Source organism: Zootoca vivipara, chromosome 12, assembly GCF_963506605.1.
Source record: "Zootoca vivipara chromosome 12, rZooViv1.1, whole genome shotgun sequence".
Taxonomy (NCBI): Eukaryota; Metazoa; Chordata; class Lepidosauria; order Squamata; family Lacertidae; genus Zootoca; species Zootoca vivipara.
In genome coordinates this window covers 52,872,789-52,892,643 of record NC_083287.1, presented here as the reverse complement: position 1 = coordinate 52,892,643, position 19,855 = coordinate 52,872,789, and the positions used below count along the sequence as shown (strand labels likewise).

The 19,855-nt window shown below is 41.3% G+C and overlaps 1 protein-coding gene across 5 annotated transcripts in view; it reads right to left on the bottom strand.

The window, feature by feature from the left end:
- The window catches only part of NKTR (natural killer cell triggering receptor), a 42,505-nt gene extending 25,789 nt beyond the window's left edge, over window positions 1–16,716 (bottom strand). For 2 of the 5 annotated variants that reach the window (XM_035129005.2, XM_035129007.2), the window contains exons 1-6: window positions 16,539–16,716; window positions 14,918–15,012; window positions 10,891–10,965; window positions 10,199–10,306; window positions 7,955–7,999; window positions 5,869–5,956 (exon numbers count right to left, since the gene is read on the bottom strand). In XM_035129005.2, the coding sequence (XP_034984896.2) occupies window positions 5,869–5,956; window positions 7,955–7,999; window positions 10,199–10,306; window positions 10,891–10,965; window positions 14,918–14,975 (374 nt within the window). In that variant the 5' untranslated portion in view covers window positions 14,976–15,012; window positions 16,539–16,716. Of the gene's footprint in view, window positions 1–5,868; window positions 5,957–7,635; window positions 7,664–7,954; window positions 8,000–10,198; window positions 10,307–10,890; window positions 15,013–16,538 lie in introns of those variants that run through there. The other 3 variants (XM_060280945.1, XM_060280946.1, XM_035129008.2) reach the window with 2 other exon arrangements.
- Between the last annotated feature and the right edge of the window lie 3,139 nt (window positions 16,717–19,855).

Genomic DNA, 19,855 nt, shown 5'->3' with positions numbered 1-19,855 from the left:
TCAATACCACAAGATTTAATGCACATATGATCAGAAAAGGACAAGAAAGACAGAAAAAAAGAGAAGAGAAAGAACACAGCCTTAGAGGAATGAGACATTACCTTTGGAGCGCACGATGTAACACTGTTTCTGTAAATTTTACACAAAAATGGCAAGAAATAAATTGTAGTACAATTCCAGACAAAATTGAGTCTATGTTTAATACAAATTTAAAATATTTTTCAAGTGAATGCAGTTTTCAAAGTGTATGCAAAACCAAGAACACTTTAAAAAGAAGGGCTCTAAATTTTCTTCATGTTCATATTTAGAAGGTTAAAGCAAGTTGAGGGTTATACCAGTAAAGATATGTCCTGCTTATGTACTGAAGTGTCAATACAAACAATGCCCTCTATTAAACCTTTGCCTAGAAAAGAACTTATTATTTACTGAATTTTTTCAAGAGTATGCAACTGCACATGTGTAGAATTCAGTTTAAGTTATTTTGGCATCTGATGATGAATTTGTATTGTACAGGATATTATGGGTTGTATCCAATGAAAGCCAGACTCCAAGTAGACCCACTGAAATGAATATACTCAAGTCCACTAAATTGAAGTTAGCTGCAACCCTATGCTGCTGCTATAAGAGACCATTGAAAGGAAGATAAGCTAATAAAGAATGTGAAAAACACGGAAGTCCATACTTTCATGAGTAACTATGGACACTCATTTTAAAGTCTTTTTCACCTCACAGAAAGAAACTCCAGCAGTACAGAAAACATTAAAGGCGGTAAAGCTTTAACAAACGGGAAAGCCAATCATATGAAAAGAGACAGCATTACTAACCCTAAATTTAACATAGTCAGGAATGATGGGCCAGAAAAACAGTAATAAATGAACCAATTTTAAATTTTTTTGTTGCAGCATATAAAATGAACCATGAGGTGATATTGCAGTTTCAATACTTTTACACTGGCAAGAGTGTACATTACTAAAGATTTTGTACTGGGGGTGTTACTGTTATTCTTTCGATACGTCAAAGATTACCAACAAGCATTTTTTAAGAGATCCTCTATCACTTTTATTTATTTAAAATAATTTATATACCACTTAATTGTAAAAATTTCTAAGTGGTTTACCTGAAATATAATTGATTGTAAGACTTACAGGGCTGGAAGTCCTTGTTAATGATTTCCTGTGAATAAGCAGTGTTGTGAACCAGCACTCATTGATTCTTGGGGGTGGGGCGAATGAGAGCTGGTCTGCATGTAACGCTAAGCCAAGGCTTGTGGTTTGTTCTTCTGGTTTCCAGTCAAGGCAGAGCAAAACAAAACAGGAGTGATTCAGAAGTACTAGCAGACTGCTTATTCACAGAAAGGCATAAGCCACAAACCATAGTTTATTGTGATGTATGTATCGGCCCATGTGTGACACCAAACACACTGGGTTTTATTTGAATTTACTCATTACAGCAATTCAGCTGTGTTATTCATATTTAAGTTGAGCTGAACAGAACTGTTTAGATGTTAAGAAACAGTTTAAGAAAGTAGGAATCAATCATTTGTTAATGGTGTGAAAAATATTGTAGGAGAGCTACACTAGAAGACCATGTACCTTGAAATTAACTGCTCCAAGAAATGCACTACTGTACATACACAGAAACTTTCATCACAAGCAAGACCAGGTACACCACCCGTAAAATCCACTGCTTTAGATTTCTCTTAATAGAATGCCACCGTCCACAAATGAAAGCACAAAGTAGAAAAGTCACAAGGTTGAACACCCCCTAGCCTCCGCTCCCAAAACACAATCCCTGCTTCCATAGCTCTAGCATCTAAATTTTTTTACCTCCCCACCCTCCAGCTATGTTTTAGAAAAAGCTGTAGAACTGTTATACCGGTACTTGCAGCTGTTCATAAACTAAGCTTCAGCAGATTTAACTGCATGCCGGTTGCATGTGTGGACAAACACTGAATTCTTAAAACAGTGTTTAAAGGCCAAATGTTTACTTATTTGTTTGTGTGTGCTGCACAAGGGGGAAGGAAAAATGTGCATTCACATACTCATGCTATAATCTATTTTAGGTATCCCCTGAGCTTGTGTGGACCCAGCTGCATATTCTAACATTCCCCCCCCCCACCTCTCTTCTAACAACATCTTCCTCTAGGCCATATCACAAAACTTCTTTTGGAACTCGACTCAATTCCAGAACTGCAAGGTACTGTGGAACCTGGGCAATATGGCTTAAAAGCTGTACTTCCTGGCCTGATCGAAAACTATGTAGCTCAGTATGCAACCTTATGAGACTAGTAACTCGTGAAAATATTTACAAAACATTGGGCCAGGATCCTAACAGCTCATAGTGTAAGCAGAAAACCTTCCACTCATAGGGGCAGCTTGCTGATTTTTTGTTCCAACTACAGTCCTTCATTCTGTGTTCCTGATCTTCAGCAAGAGATTTTCGAGGGGTGTTTCCACAAAGCGCTGTAAAATTCCCCTTTTGTATGCAGGAGTCCCACATGTGCTCCTTTAATTCTCAGAAAATAAATCTATACTGTATTTAAAAAACCAAAGCCACAAAATCTGTGGGGCTCCTGGTATAAACAGTAGTTTTGTTAATAGCCTAAGACTGATCACTTAGTAGGGGGTCAACTTTTTATCCATGGCTTTGGGAAGCAGCCTGATCCGTTCTGGAGTTCTCTGTTACCCCAAGGGCCATTGGCTTCTGCCCCTGCGCCAAGTTTTCACCCATGTGGGGAGAATGTTTCTCTCCATTGATCTGCACAGAGCAAGAGCGGTGGCAGACAGATGTGTGGGTCTACCCTCAAAACTACCCTTTAATCTGTATTTTAATTAATTGCTTTTTATGTTTTATTATAATTTTATTGGTGTTAGCTGCCCTGAGCCTGGTTTTGACTGGGGAGGGCAGGGTATAAAATTTATTCTTATTATTCTTATTCATTGTGAATGGAATGCCCTGGGAAAATAATTCAGTTTTTAAGAACGACTTGTCAGTCAACAATAACCTATTCAGTTTGGTCTTGGTCTCTCTCTCTCTCTCTCTCTCTCTCTCTCTCTCTCACACACACACACACACACAGAGAGAGAGAGAGAGAGAGAGAGAGAGAGAGAGAGAGAGAGAAGCCACTGTTTTAAAACTGCAGGATTTGGGGCACTCAAAGTTTACACAGCAACTCAAGAATTAGGGATCTGTGATCCAACTTGAGACAGCTTGTTAAGGTCTTAATATTACTTAGGTGTTTGAAAACATCCCCTGAATCATCCCCATTCATTTCATAATTCAATAACTACACAGAGCCAATGTATACCCCTACAATCTAGTGCGTGTGCTGAAAGTCAGCCTGCATCCACCTACATAGTCCCTTCAGATTGCAAAGCAGGGATGTTAATTCTATGGGCACGGAGGAGAGGTCTGAACACATGAAGGTATTTCAGAATGTTTCCTAGAAGTTTCCTGGGTTTCCAGAAAGATTTAAAAAACAGAATTTAAGAGAAATTTCTGGACTGCACACACACACACAAGCAAAAAAAATACTGTTTGGGGAGTTCACTGGAGGTAGCTACTTAGAGGGAAGCATCTAAAAATAATGTTAGCATACTGCGCTTAGCGCACCTCTAAATTATAATCATTTGCATCCATGAAGGCTAGGAGCTTCAGCTGCAATTCTGTGCACATGGAACTCAAGATGTACAGGAGCTGTTGAAGCGCCATGCTGCCTCTCTGCTCAGAGAACCACTGCTGGCCCTGATGCGGAAGGCTTCTTGAGAAGTCCCCTCTGTACCTCATCTGCACCAACTACTTGCTCTTCCTGTGTGGATGGAATATGCTCAAGAGCTTTCAATAGCTGCAGAGGTAATACAGGGGTCACGGTCACTCTGCTCTTCTTGTGCCAGAGCTGCATCCATCTTTTTTAAACCCATAGAGCCTAAGCCACTCAACCCTTTCTAGTTCAATGTGTAAGGAGCCCCCAGAAAAGGTGGCAAATGATTACAGTCCTAGAAATATGACAGTTACTGGGATCAGTTTCTATATGTATGAATCTGAGAACCGTGTCTACATAAAATTAAATTTCCCTTAAACTCATGGACTAGAGTGAAATATAAACCTATTTATTAACAGCATTTTACAGAATTAAGACAATTTAAACTCCTCTGGTGTTGGCTGTTATTAAAAGCTGGTCTGTAAGATCCAGCTCCTAATAGTTTGCCTATTAATCAAACAATCCTGCAGGTAAAATGAAAGAAATTTTAGAGCCCATTGGTAGCTTCTTGATCAATGTACTATCAGTTGTTATTTCTCTAGTTCAGATAAGCTTAAAAATGGAAAAAGTGTGAGCAAGAGAGAAGGTAGCAAGGATAGTGAACAAACTGCTTGTGCTCATGACTAAATATATGATTAATCCAAGTTTCAAAAGAAGCCATCTTTCTGCCAAACTGGATAAACAGAATTCACAACAAACCTACATCTCTTTCCCCAATGAAGTATGAAGCAAATCCATTTCCAATTCTTCTTCTGGTTATATTCAATTTCCATTTTTCAGACTTTTTTTTTTAAAAAGGAAACAACCTAAATATGCCTCTTATCTGAACTTCATGAAGGCAGAGATATCTTGAAACAAGAAGAGTCTAGTCCTGGCCAAGATACTCCTTTAACACGGCTGTGAAGCGCCATTCATTCTTACCCAACAAGAAAGATGGCAAAGTTTATAAAAGTTTTGAATAGCGCAACCTGGATTGCAATTCTTCTAAAGCACTTCTGAAAACACACCAGCATGAAAATAAAACAAAAAACCCAGATCCTCCTAAACACGAGTCTACAGTGAATAAAGCTTGCATTTTTAAAAACGTTAATATAAAATAATGGAAGATATTTTCAATACCAAAAGGGGCACATTGAAAACAGAATGACTGGGAAGACACTTCAGCTTAAGAGCTGTGCGGTACTCACAATATTTTTATGAATCAGGGGTGAAGTTTTGTTGATGAAAACTTGTGAAGTACATTACTTTGCCATTCAGTTTATCTGTCCAAACTCAAAGCAATTTAAGATGTGCAGGATAACCCATTTGGAATGTCTGTACTATCTTATGATATGGAAAGCTTTTATGACAAACCTAAAGTACTGTCGAAAGAAAAATTCCCTTCGGAAATTTATTTTGCCCTTTGCAATTAACTCTGGTCTGTAAGATGCTTTGTTTTGCCTTCTCTTCCCTTTTATTGTTAACGTATCTTCAGAATGCAATAAAATGACTGTAAAAACTGTTATGAAGATGATCAGCCAGCTAGTACACATGTATATTGTGTTGAGTAGTCTGCTTCAGATGTTTCTCACTATGTATTTCAGTGAATCCATGGAAGGCAGCAGGACCCTCTCTGGTCCCATGCCCAGTATGGACATTCCTGCTTGCTCTGCTCCTGATTATATAGAATCATCTAATCCAACCCTCCTCTATGGGTGTCAAACGAAGGTCTCAAAAAGAGCCTCTGTGTATCTAGCTGTGCATGTACAGGTTCCCCCTTTAGACCTCTGGCAGATGAGAGAATGGAGGGATACTTCTGATGTGGGCTTTTTAACAGTTCTGAGCTGAACTGGGACAAAATTTGTCACAGAAGTGGGATTTAAAAGATGATTTACTTGAATTATTTCAAAAATACTATTTTTATGCCAAGCAAATTCAATTATTCTAGAAAAATATATATCTAAAAAATAGTTGTTTTCTGTAATTTGTGAGATTAATGTGTTTTTGACTGCCCTTTGCTTTTTTTCTGCAACAAATACTTTTGATGATTGATTTTAGCATTACCATCTTTCTCATGAACAGCGCTTCTTCATTTAAGAAAACTCAGCTCTCACATTACGTCTACTTACATGAAAAACTGGGAACCATTGGTATGTTTCCCTCTGTTTGCCATCGACAAAAGGAATGCTCTATCATGTTTCAGAATAAAGTTTTCATCTGTTTCAAGAAAGAAGAAAAGACAGGCTAGTTAGCTTCTCTGGGTTGAAGTACTTCAAAAAAAGATCAGTAGCTTAACAAGGAGGAATTCTCCAGCTGTTCACCAGGAAAATTTGAAAACTTAAAAAGCAATCTACATAGTAAGAGGAGATATAAGTTGTACAATCAACAAATCAGCAACATTCGTTAAATAGTATTTAGGAGTTTTGCTGTTAGTCATAATAGCTTTACAATTAAAAAACAAAACAGAAATAGATTTTATCAAGCTGCCTTTGACTGTTAGTCTGCACATTGGTCCATTCAGCCTAGGTCTGTTGCTCTGACAGGAAACAGATACCCAAGGTTTGCGGGAAACATTTATCTACACTTGCAAATACTGGTATCCTGGACATGCAAACTATGCACACTATCACCAAACTATATCTGGATTATTCAGTCCAACCCTACTGACTATGGAGAAGGGGGTCGGGAAATACCACAGGGTGGCTTTCCACAATTTAAGAAATTCAATGGTCAGTTAATGTCCCCTTTCCTTTGTGAAATAAGACAGCATATTTGGCTGACTCTAAGTACTGTACAGCCCTCTTCCATTCCAGGACTTAAAATGATGAGGGCCCCCCTGGAGAACTAATAAATTAGCAATATATTAGCAATAGAGTAAGAATGGTGCTGGGTGGTAGTAATTCACAGACCATTAATGACCAGCATATTAAAAGCCTGAACTGCATAATTACAGTGAGGTTTGGACACTTTTGTTTATAAAACCTGCCTTGAGTGGAATACTGATCATCTAAAGAGAAAACAACACTCAGAACATATCATCTCTCAAGACCCACTTCAGTTCCACCAATTGCAAAAGCGAATGAAAATAATTTCCACAAAACAGAGGAGAAAGCCCTGTGCCCTCCTTTCAAGCTTTGGTCTGAGTACGTCGTTAGGAGTAAAACGTTGATTTGATGAAGGGTATAGAGGAGCTGAGCAAAACTAATTTTAGTCAGGTGATCCCTTTCATATGTACACAAAAGTATAATTATGGCTGAACTGTTATACAGCAAAGCTGCAAATACCCAGAACCATAATATTTGTACTTACCTTTCATAACATCTTAGAGAACAAGAACCAAAAACCTTTAGAATACGGATTTGTCTATATACTACTATTAAAGGCCAGTATCTGTTGCCACCTAACTATATTTAAGCATCCTTAGAGCATAGCTTTGGTAAGCATATTTTGATTTGGTGCATATTCCAACCAACCACTTTCAGCACAAGTTTGCAACCCATATTCCAACCAGAACCATCCAGTTTCTGTTTAAGAATCAATGACTAATAATAGGAAGCTCATGGAAACAGTTCATTCACAGGTTTAGTAAAGAACAAACATAAGTGTACTGCTCCTATGAAAAACAGCTACATGCTGAAAAATATTTTGAGAATTCAATATACATACAAACCTTGAAAGGGTGGGGGATAGGGGAAGGGAAAACGTTTCAAGAAAAGTATTTCGAATCCCAATTATTTCTTTTGCCAAGGAGACCACCTTAGAGTCTCTCAAACTATATTTAGGCTTTTCTCCAAACTATATTTACCCAGCCACAAATTCATTATCAGTGGTCCAAATGTTTATTAGGAAGGGGGCAGGGGAACAGTTTGAATTTGTGTTGAGCATTTGTCTCTTACCTTTTCATTTTGCAAAAGACCACATTCTCTATAAACAAAAGAATATGTTGACAGTTTTAGGCAGGAAGATAGGAGTTGTCATGAATCAAGTTGCCTAGCCTCCATGCTGAAGTCATGTTTAACCACTACATTAGCCGCAATAAGTTTTGACAGTTAATGCTAACATTACAATATATTCATTTACAAGTCATGCACATAGATAGTATCCATGCAACGTTACTTTCATGCAAAGGTGATCTAAGTAGACCTTCTCATTAAATGCATCATGAATAAAAACTCTCAAAACTGAAGCAAGAGATCAAGAACTATTAGACCTTACCTTTAAAATATCCTCCATAAACAGATTCACCTCCTTTTCCATTACCTAGTTATTTAAAAAGTATGCATTAAACCATGTCAAACTGGAATTATTCACATGGTTAGTATAGTGATAGGTCTGTGTACAGGTATAATTCTGAACTCTTGATGTGCAAAAGATTAAATAGGACCAGCTTAATTAAATATTTTAACCGCATAGTTTATCATTCAACCTCATTGAGGAGCTCAATTACAGAAAGCTTACAGCCAAATCGACTATCCAAAACAAGGCTAACATACAAGGATGGAAAGTTGTCCCAACACTTTGTTCAGAACCACGTATTTCACAGCTTGCTGTTGCAGGGGAACCTCCATCCAGATGTTGCCCGATTATATCCCTGGCCACAGGGCCGTCTTAAGACCATCCAGCGCCCTGGCGCTAGGTCCCTCCAGCGCCCCCCTCCAGAGCCTCTCCAAGGGCCCGGGAGTGCCAAGCGGACTGCGGCAGCAGCGGGAGGCCACCTCTGAGGACTCTGTGCTGCGCCTCCTTCTTGTTCCCCAGTGCTGGGTTCCGCTCAGTCAAGCTTCGCCACTAGTGCGCGCACCGCAGAACCAGCAAGAGCTGCTTGGGCGCTGTGCGCGTGCTGGTGGCAAAGCTCGACTGAGCGGAACCCAGCACTGGGGAAACGAGAAGGAGGCGCAACGCGGAGTCCTCGGAGAAGGAGCGCAGTCCTGGCCAGATCGCCGGAACCCTGCGCTCACTTGGCGCCCTTCCAGTGCCCGGCGCCGTAGTTCTCTGCGCCACTAGCCTCTATGGCTAGGACGGGCCATGCTGACTGAGATTGATGGAGTCTAACACCTGAAGGGCCACAGGTTCTCAATCCCTGCCCTAAATTCATTTGACACCAAGCAAACTCTCAGTAGTGGTGGACTCAAGCCAGAACAGAAGAGCAGCCAAGTGTGCTAACTGGCATGAGCCTACAATTTTGAGAGGAAGTACTCCAAGTCCCCCGGAAGAGGCAAAGGGGGACCTATGTAAGTATTATTGAAATGGGGCCTATAATTTCCATATGGCATGGGCGGACTTCACACTTACTTTCCAAGTAAGGCTTCAGTTCAGGATAAAGATAGGCATTTTGAAGCAGGGGTGACGAAACCCACAGCAACCAAAGTGCAGTTTAATGAACAGAGCAGTAGTGGACATTCACACTGCAATTCTGAACATATTATGTCTAAGTGCCACTTAAGGTCACTTCGCCTAACAAGATTTCTTCACATCTCACTTGTGTGAACTTTCTGTGAGATGGCACGTATGATTACTGCAGGTATTTAATCCACTAGATCTACACTCAGCAGATTATGCACAATCATGGGAATATTTCTGGTGACATTTGAAATTAAACAAATTGCCTTATCAGTCAAAACACATCTGTGCCCAAATTCTAATCTGAACTTCTTCAGGCATGAAGAATGTTACATGATAACATTCAGGAGCAATTAAGTTCTTACACCTGTGACTTCCATGAAAGAAATTTATCATGTCTGGGCATAGATGACTGACATGGCAATGTTTTAAATTTCAGGAAGAAGAAGAAGAAGAAGAAGAAGAAGAAGAAGAAGAAGAAGAAGAAGAAGAAGAAGAAGAAGAGGAGTTTGGATTTGATATCCCGCTTTATCACTACCCGAAGGAGTCTCAAAGCGGCCAACAATCTCCTTTCCCCTCCTCCCCCACAACAGACACCCTATGAGGTGGGTGGGGCTGAGAGACTTCAAAGAAGTGTGACTAGCCCAAGGTCACCCAGCAGCTGCATGTGGAGGAGCAGAGACGCGAACCCGGTTCCCCAGATTACGAGTCTACCGCTCTTAACCACTACACCACACTGGCTAAATGCAACAGCCCTGTTTAGGGAAGCTTTTAATATTTGATGGATTTTAGTGTTTTGTTGGAAGCCGCCCAGAGTGGCTGGGGAAGCCCAGCCAGATGGGCGGGGTAGAAATAAATAAATAAATAAATAAAAATAATTAACAATTAGCACCCCATCTTACTATTATATTGCTTTGAAGATGGAATAATTTTATTTCTTTCTTTAATTTGTATACCACTCTTCCTCCCAAAGGAGCCCATTGCAGCAAACACTACAGTAGTAAAACTTCCAATAAAAAATAATAAAAAACGGTAATTCTAAAAAACACTACAAGGCAAATTCCCTCACTACTTGAGTGGGGCAGGGTAGGGGGGGGTGTCTTAATCTCTCTCAGACTCTACCTTCACTGAAGTCTCCTCCTTGTATCATGAAGTTTTTAACCACACGGTGGAATGTGGAGCCTTTGTAGCAGAGCTTTTTCCCAGTTGTTTTTCCAATTCCTTTTTCTCCTGCAGGGAGGAAACATATGTAAGCTACTATCTTAAAAATTCCCAAAGTAATAATCTTGCTCTAAAGTTGAACAGAAATACAGAGCAAAGCATTAACACACTGCAAAATAATCAGGTTTACAGATAAAAGGAACACTGGTACTTTTCTACTATATACACAAAGATATTTAGAGATGTGCCAATTCTTCTTCCACTCTTCTCTCAAGCTTTAACACTGCAAATGAGATGTGGCTTTTAATGATCACATCAGGATTTTCTTCTTCTTCTATCACTTGGCAGATGTTGTTTCCCTCCAGGGTTGTTTTCAGAAAGATTAGGAGAGTTTAAATAGGATTTAATCTCCTGGGCTCAAGAGAGATATCACATTCACATTACCACAACAACTCCCATTTGGCTGATCTCTGGTTTTCAGTGCAAGGAGTAGTAGACAGTAAAAAGGGGTAACAAAACATGCAAAGAAGCCTCTTGTCAAATGCACCTCTGTCAGCAATTGTGGGCACTGCAATGATGAAGCCACAACTTACCTAAACATAGTAACAATTATTCAATTATGGAAATTATTCAATTATGGGGAAAAAGATTACCTGTACATAGGCAGAGAAAGTTTTTGCAAGTCCTTGGACACACATCAGAGAAAAGTTGAAATATGATACGACCAACTGTAATAAGAATAAATATATAGTTACTTTGCAATTTTGTAATACCCAGGATAAAATAGTCACATTTCCTCAGTGATTGTACTTCCATATATTCTTGCTGGAGATAAACAAAACAAAATACAAGTTTAGTTGTAATTCTGTAAAAGGTAATTATTTGGAAAGTTTAAATGCACTGGCAAAAACAGAAGACTGAATGGACACCTATTCTGTCTGTCGGGGGGTGGGGATGTACAACCAGAGAGTAAAGATGTGCTTGATTACCATTTTTATTTCCCACAGGTGATCAAGGAAGCCTGATTCTTATACAGGGCTAATATCGATCCAAGTTATTATCTGTTATCCTTTAGTACACAACAGGCTTAGGTAGTGGAGGGAAAAAAGAGCCCAGGTAAGCACCTACGACAAGGTATTTTTCTTCCAGAACATCTTCACTTCCTTTAGAACGCACTAATATATAGGTCGCTTTCAAGAGCTCTTGGTATTGTAGTACTTAACAGCAAAGCAACTTTTTCATTTGTGCATTACTTGAAGCTTGAAAAAATGCAAATGCAAGTGCTTCAGTGAATGTTAATAACAGCAGGTAACTGCACAGCCTACTATAGCCTACATGTGTCCTGTGAGTCAGGGGACAATAAGAATGAGTAGGATTCGTGACCTAGGACCTGCCTTTACCTGCCTTTGTTGGCTCCTCTATAACCTCCTCACCCTGCCAATAAGTATATTGGCATTAGAAAGGGAAAGACACTTATGACTTCTCATACTGTTACCCTGCAGTGGAGCTTTGGATAAACCTGTGAAGAGTGGGCAGATTCTGTGTTGCTGTCCCCAACAGGAGCCATTAGCTTACACTCATTCTACCCTTCTATCTCTTCCCAGTTGTGCAGATTCCTGGCAGCAAGGAGAGGAGGGTTAAAGGATTTTCACAAGTGGCAGGAAGGTAGGCTTACAGCTTCAAACATTCACCTATGTGGAAGTGAAATGCCCCCCCCCAAAATGACTTGAGTAACATCATAGGCATTTTCAACGGGAGAAAGCATGTGGGAAAAATATCATACTATCTCAGTATCTCAGGTAGGGTTTTTTTTTAAAAAAAAAAATCTGAATTATAGACTTATCAAGTGTATATTAAACAGGTAAGAGTCGTTCACAAAAAAGACCTCCACATGAAGAGAAAAGTAAAGCTTAGTCCTTCCTGATGCAGAGGTAACTTCTTTTAAGTTGCAACTGCAACTGCAAGAGAGGCCTCATAAGACTGAATATTCTCCACACCAAGAACAAATGACAAGCAAAATCCGTTCATACAGAAAACACACAGGTCACGGACAAGGTATTTTGCCTCATTTGGTCATCTGATGCTTGTGTGAACTAAGCCTGGGTGTTGCCCATCTCATATCATTCTTCCCCACCAACAAAGATAAGGAACTTTCCACTCAGCAATATTTTATTCCTCAGTACTATGCACCAAATACAGAAAAGCCTTTCTCACTACTTGGAAAAAAAATTCACACCACTACTTTTAAATTACTGGCCGTATAGTCTTAGAAATACTTTGAACATTAAAGTAAATGTGAGGGTAGGTGGAGGAGTACATCAACTATACATTATTGATTTTAGAGAGGCCCTTCTTTATAACTTAATTTGAAACAGTGCCCTTTCCTTTTTTAAAAAAAGAAAAAAGATTTAATACATGTTCTAGTCAGTTCGTGTGGCATACTTTTAGAACAGACTCAGAACAGTAATCTATGAAGCACTAGAAAACCCTGATCAACTAATTGCTTCTACAATTCTGAAATATGAATCCCTGTGCACTCTGCCACTTCCCTCAGCTGCTATAATAAAGTTATACTAGGCACTCACTCACATGAAGTCTGAGAACACACAATTTAGAAGTAGCCTTTTATATCTTTTAATTTTCTTACAATGACATGCAGATGACATGAGATACTAACACCACTAAGACTACTCTTAAAGGATCCAATTTAGCACTATGGTAATTAGAACATTTTACATGCCAGTAAAATCCATTTATTTTCTACTGTAGGCAAGTCAAAGTGGAGAGATGGACAGTCTCATCTGAAATCCGTCCCTTCCCTTACTTAGATTTCCTGTCAAGTATACGTCACTAAATCCTGCTCCCTCTAATGCTTCTTGCTCCTTGAGCAGGATGCTTCCCTTTCCACCCTAAACCACTACATACTGAAGAACTTAAAAATGTTTTTTGAAAGAATATTACCACCAAACAGAAAAAGTGCTGAATCCCTGTTTTATTATTCTAATGTATAATGTTTGATCCATTAAAAGTGCATGAAGCAGTAAAAAAAAGAAACTACTGCAACCACATAAGCAAAAATAGCCATTAAAAATCAAATCAATATCCAAATACTTTAAAAGTAGTAACAATAAAACAAGACACTGAGCAAAATCCAGAGCAGCATAGATGATTCTGAAGGCCTGATATTTCTGGTAAATTTTCACTTGTCTTTTAAAGATTAGCAAGAATGTTTCAGACATCTGTATACGTAGATCATTAATCCATACTGCACATACTACTGTGAAATCTGGACAGTCTAGCAAGCTGAGGTGTCTATAGTAGGGAGTTACAAATACAAAATAATGATGCCCACTTTCCCCACATACTGGTTATCATCATTTCCCTAAGCTACACTACTAACTTCAGCTACTCAACAAGGACAGCTCAAGACTGCCTTCCAGATGTGACTAAAAGCAGAGTTCCAAAACATATTGACTAAGAACAGATCATTCATCCATTCCTATAGCACTCTGTGTGAAGGAGAATGAACAGTACACGCCAGAGATTCCTGTGGTTAGAAAACCAAGAATATCACAGTACCGGTTGTGTGCTTTGTTCTTTTTTAAATATTCCACCTGATGGAATATCAGCAGCTTCCCCTGTCGCCTCCCACCAAGAGGGAACAACCGAGAAACTTGACTGCCAGAGACCAGAAGAGAACATGACTAAATAGCCTTAATAAACTTTACTTTTTGAGACCTTTGTCTGAGAAATGGGGTATAAATATAGTGAAGAATCACTTGTTAACGTTTTGCATGATTCTGCTTTCCCTTCTGGCCATGAGAGCAAACACATACTCTTTAGGGATTAGCATGCATCCTCAAAATTACATATACAGTATAGGCATCAACTTGGGCGTGTTCAGCGTTATGCACTTGGCAAAATAATAAATAAAAGTGGGTGGACCAGAGGCAGGCATCCAGGAAATTTGTTTTTCTCATTCTCACCCGAAACTGAACCCACTAGATGCAATTTCACGTACACCCAGGAATATAACCCCCGTGTAAGTGGGGAGTCGCTGTATCTCAATTTACAATATTTGTTCATCCTATCACACTGAGAGGTTCTGGAGTTTACCCCCAGCAGATTTCTAAATTAACTCCTGCATCTCACAATACACACAAAGAGTTTTTAACATACAAGTGTTTAAACCCTACCCTATCAACCCTTCTCAAATTCAAATCCTTCCTTATCCCGCTGTATATTTTTATCCCCCACCCCGCCACTCATTCGTTCAAAGCTCTCTCATCTCACAGGGATTACGGTACAGACAGGCTTTTACTACACTACCCTATAACATTGGTTCAGTTTATCTATTGATATTAAAATGCTTAAGACACCACATGTGACTTTTGAAACAATTTCCCAATACACGGCTAAAAATTAACAAAGCCTATCACATATTCAGAGTGCTGCACAGAGCGGGAGAAAGACAATTCCACAGTAATGTGAAATATGGCAGTCATCTATCTAGACCGGGGTAGGCAAGCTAAGGCCCGTGGCCTGGATGTGGCCCAATCGCCTTCTCAATCCGGCCCACAGACGGAACACACTGGCTGCACATACTTCTGTTTCAGGGCTTGACCTAATTCAAACATCTTTTCAATCATACAGCAATCTCTGAGCCCCTCCAACTCTTACCTGGTTCCCGATTTATTTCTATGTCGAAGAAGCACTGAGGCCGATCCTGTGCCCCCATGGCAGCAGGAAGCCCAAGCACCTCTCCTCCTCACCACCTTGAGAAAAAGAGAAGCATTTCAGAATTCAAGCTGCTCAACAACAGTTGTATATAATGTCACAGAGAAGCAGAAGGCTATTTATTGTAGCTTGAAAACAATCCTCCACCCACATGACGTAGCAACCAATGATAACTGCTACAGCAGATTTCACAGGAGCCACATGGAAATCACATTTTCTATTTTAAATGAAAAATTGAACAAGGGAGGAGACAAGCTCCTGCCACCCACATTCTGTTAGGAAGTAGAAAGAAGAAGAGCCTGCTAATGCTAGCACTAAGGATTCCAGGGTAGAGAACAATGGGCTTCATTCAACTTTTGGAACAGAGTATCAAGCACTCAAGCCCCTTAAGGATTTTATGAGTGGAGATGTACTATTTTAGCCTGCTTTATCAGCTAAAGGGAAGATCGAACACTTGCACCCCCAACTTTGTTTGAGGAGGGAGTTTGCAAGGCAAATTATATTTCCTTTCTGATCTACGTCACCTTAGAAAGAGGATGATAAAAAAATACTGCTTTCCTCTCTGTAAAATCTGTATGTGACAGAAGCCCCTCCTAGTCCTTCAATATGCTACCACAACTATTTACAACCTATTCCTACAAGCATTTTAAGGTGATTCAGTTAATGTACTTAATATACTTAATAACACACAGGACATTTCTTAATAACACACAGCACATTTCTGGGGCATATGAAGGAGACATACGCCTCACTGCTTGGTGTACTATGAACCCCATGAGAGCTGAATTAATTTATAACACAGTAGCAAAACTTAGATTTCTCAATCCTGAGGAGGATGTGGTTTGTTCCAAGGACTAAATACTGTACACACAGAAATGTGTTACTGTAAGCCCCAAAGGCTTCCTGGTCTATAAATACCATTCAGAATGTCCAGAATTTGACTTTCTGGAGCAATTTTAATCTTATGTTTTAGCATTTCAGCTTCTGTATGTTTTAAAGTATGGTTGTCCTCCCCTCCGCCGCCTTGATCTTACTGTTTTATATTTTTTGCAAACTGCTTTGCTTTTGTTTCTAGCCCTAAAGCAGTGTATAAAATTTTATTAAACTGACAAAACCACGTACAAGTGGGGGAGGAGAGGAGGCCCTATCGTTTCAAAGGGGAGCTGTCCAAGCCAAATGTTTATATTTTGGGCTGCCCGTCCTCAGAGGGGAGGGCTCCCTGCAGGGGGGGGGCATGGGGCGTTTCGAAAGCAAGGCAACAGAAACCAGGCAGAGGGTCCTCCTAACTAAAACCCAGGCCTTTACCAGGCCAGCTCCCCACACCTGCCACCAAAACCACAACAAATCTGCCCGAGGCCTTGGGGAGCTGCTGCCAGCCAGAGTCGACGACACTGGCCTAGATAAGGCCTGGAGAGTAAATAGCAAAAAAAGGGGGGGCGGGGCGTGAAGCCATTGTGCAAAATCGGGTGGTGTGGAGATTCCCTGAGAGAAGATGAGGGGGGAGATTAAAGGCACCCGGGAAGTCTCCCGCCCCACCCCGTGGAGTCAGGGCGGCGTTTCTTACCTGGCCGCGCTGGCGCTGACGGCGGCGGCGGAACCTGCTCTTTGTTTTCCCGCTCCCCACCCCGAAACGCCCCCTGCCCCGACCCTTTTGCCCGCCTCCCCTCACCACCCGGGGGGGGGGAACCTCCACAAGGAGATGCAGCAGGAGACCTACTACCCGCCGGACGCCATTAACGGACTTCTCTGAGGAAACGGAGCGGCCCCGCCCACTCTGCCTCTCGGCCGCGCGCCCGCAACCCCGTACGAGCGCCTTCCTCACGACCCCGTCCCGCAATCCCATTGGTCAGCTGCAAAAGGTTCACGCCCCTCCCCCTCCTGTTTCCAATCGGAGGCGCGCGCGCGCCCGCCCGCCGACCGCTCCCACCTTCTCTTTCTCGCTCTCTCGTCTCCCGCCGCGACAGCAGCAGCGCTCGGCGCGGTGACGTTGACAGGCCCCGCCCCCCAGCCTCACATAGGCGGTGAGTCGTCCCCCCCCCCCCACCTTGCTCTCTCTCTATTAGCAGAGAGCGGGCGGGAGCGCGCGAGGAGTAAATAAATAAATAAGCGGGCGACGGCGGCCACGTTGTAATATCGCGAGAGAAATTCTAGTCTCGCGCTTGTCCCCTCCCGCCTTTTTTTGGGATGTGGCAGTTGGCGCAAATACGGTGAGGGGGAACTTTGTAAATTATATTTCGTTTTTCAAATGCTGTCTTCTTTAGGGAACCAGAGGCTTAAAATTAGGGTCGTCAGAGTGGTTGGCATGTTTTGTTTCCTACAACCCTCTCTCTCAGACACACACATGCGTGCAAACTGTTTCCTCGGTCCTATTGCTTCTGGGCGTGTGCAGAGTGCCATTCAGGAAGATTTTTTTAAAAAATGTCAGTTATCTCTTAACGTTGTGGAGGTTGCGCAGGTCAAATGTCTTGTTTGGGGAGGAAAAAGCATTCTGTGGCCTGTGTGCCTCTGAGCACGTGCAAAGTGCCTTCTCCCCGCTCCCAACATAAAGAGCAAACCTGAGGTGCAATCACCTGGTCATGTTTTTACGCCCTTGCTGCATTAATGCTAAATGCAAAAAAGTGCTGGCTTTTCATTCCAAGCCAGGCCAGGAAAACTGTTCCTGGAAATGTCAAAATGTTCTTGTTCTTACCTTGCTTTCCAATGTAGGTTTGACCCCCATTTAAGTGGGGTATACATTTTATGAAATAAAATAAAGAAGCATCCATAAAGAAATGCAGAAGCAGCTTTGATGTGGTTCTCCTTGAAAGGTGTCATTATTTCACTTCCAAACAGGAAAAGGTGGTAGAGCAGGCACCCCCAAACTCCAAAACATCTGGAGGGCCGAAGTTTGGGGATGCCTGTGGTAGAGCATCTGCTTTGCCTGTAGAAGATCCCAGGTTCGATCTCTGGCAGCTCCAGGCAGGGCTGGGAGAGACCCCCATCTGCAATCCTGGAGAGCTGCTGCTGCCAGTCAGTGCAGACAATACTGTATAGACAACAAAGAGGGAGCCAGTTCAGCTTCTCAAGGGTGGGAGTCTGGGAGCAGCCACCAATAATATATCCCAGTACCCCTTCTGCACAAATTTTGAAGGTAACACTTGCGGCCTGAAGTTCTGCCTTGTAAATCACTTGCATTTTCTTACGTTACAGCTGCCACATAGGATGCCAACATGAAAAGCTTCCAAATTAGCACTTTCTAAGTCACCATGGATGAGCAGCATGAAGGGAAAGTTGCTTTGCAGCTGCCACTTCTACTGCTTCAGAGTTGCTAGGGCCCAGTCCTATGTTTACTGAGGATGTTTCTAGATACTGCATATGGGTCATTTAGAAATTACAAATGGGTTGCTGGCAACACTTTTCTTTTTATTGGAATTTCTGTGGAAATAATAGAACTGGATCAAACTGGTGGATGAAAAAGACAAGACGCTGCAAAAAAAAAACCTGCCCGCAACCCATTCCAGCTGCAAGTTAGTAGGAGTTATTCCCAAGTCATTGTGCACAGGATTGCAGCATTAAATGAGCAGCTGCCATTTCTGGGTGAAGACCTGGTATCCTTAAAATGTTCGTGTTATGCCTTTGAAGACATCTCAGAAACTTCAGTTAGTATATAAGGCAGGCATCCCCAGACTTGGCCCTCCAGATGTTTTGGGACTACAATTCCCATCATCCCTGGCCACTGGTCCTGAGGGATGGTGGGAGTTGTAGTCCGAAAAATCTGGAGGGCCGAGTTTGGGGATGCCTGATATAAGGTCATAGCTGCCAAGTTATCCCTTTTTTAAAGGGATTTTCCCTTATGCTGAATAGGCTTCCTCATGAGAAAAGGGAAAACTTGGCAGCTATGTATAAGGTATCTGAAAAAGTGTGCATGCACACAAAAGCTCATACCAATGACAAACTTAGTTGGTCTCTAAGGTGCTACTGGGAGGAATTTTTTTATTTTGTTTCGACTATGTCAGACCAACACGGCTACCTACCTGTAACTGAAACAAATAGACAGATGAGAGCAAAAAGCCTCCAGGCATCTCTTAAAGATAACTTGAAAAGGTGAAAAGGACTTAAAATATTTCCTTGCCATCTCTTGAGAGTTTTGTAATCTCAAAAGGACACTAATAGCCTGGGGAAATGGCAACTCAGTGGAAACAGAAACTAAACCCATTCATCTCATAGATTTACATTGGATCAAATCCAGACACCAGGTGACTGTTCTGTATTGCTGGCGAAAAGGGAGGGTGAAAGTAAAGTGGCAGGGCTTTTTTCCAGAAAATTGTCTTTTTTCTGAAAAACTGCACTGCCGCTACTAGGTTTTTGGCCTTCTGTGCAGCTCTGCAACGTGTTGCAGGGGATCCAACATGACTGGCACCAGAATTCCGGGCCCCCCAAGCCTAGTGTTGCTAGTTGGTCCCCAATACGCACCCCAAATGTCCAGGACCTTCCAGTATTTTTTTTATTCTGCTTCTGCAGTAGTAGCAGCAGCAGCACTCATTTCCCTCCAGTGATGCTGGTACTGCCAGATGACTTCATTCAATATCATTATTTTTTTTGGGAAGAAAGGCTTGCAACTCAAACCATAATAAGTATTTTTTTGCATTCAGGAAATACATTCTTTCCCATTGCTGTAACCTCTACTGTTGTGTGGACACTGGACAATGTTTTCATAAGTATCCAGGCCTCTATAGAACAGTGATTTCATAGAATCGACGCAACTAACACACACACACACACTTGCAGTATTTTGTGAGTCTACCTTGTAAAACGGGTAGCCAACACAGCTGTCCCAAGACATTCTTGAACTACAGCTCCCATCAACCTCAGCCAGCATCACCAATAGTAAAGGATTATGGA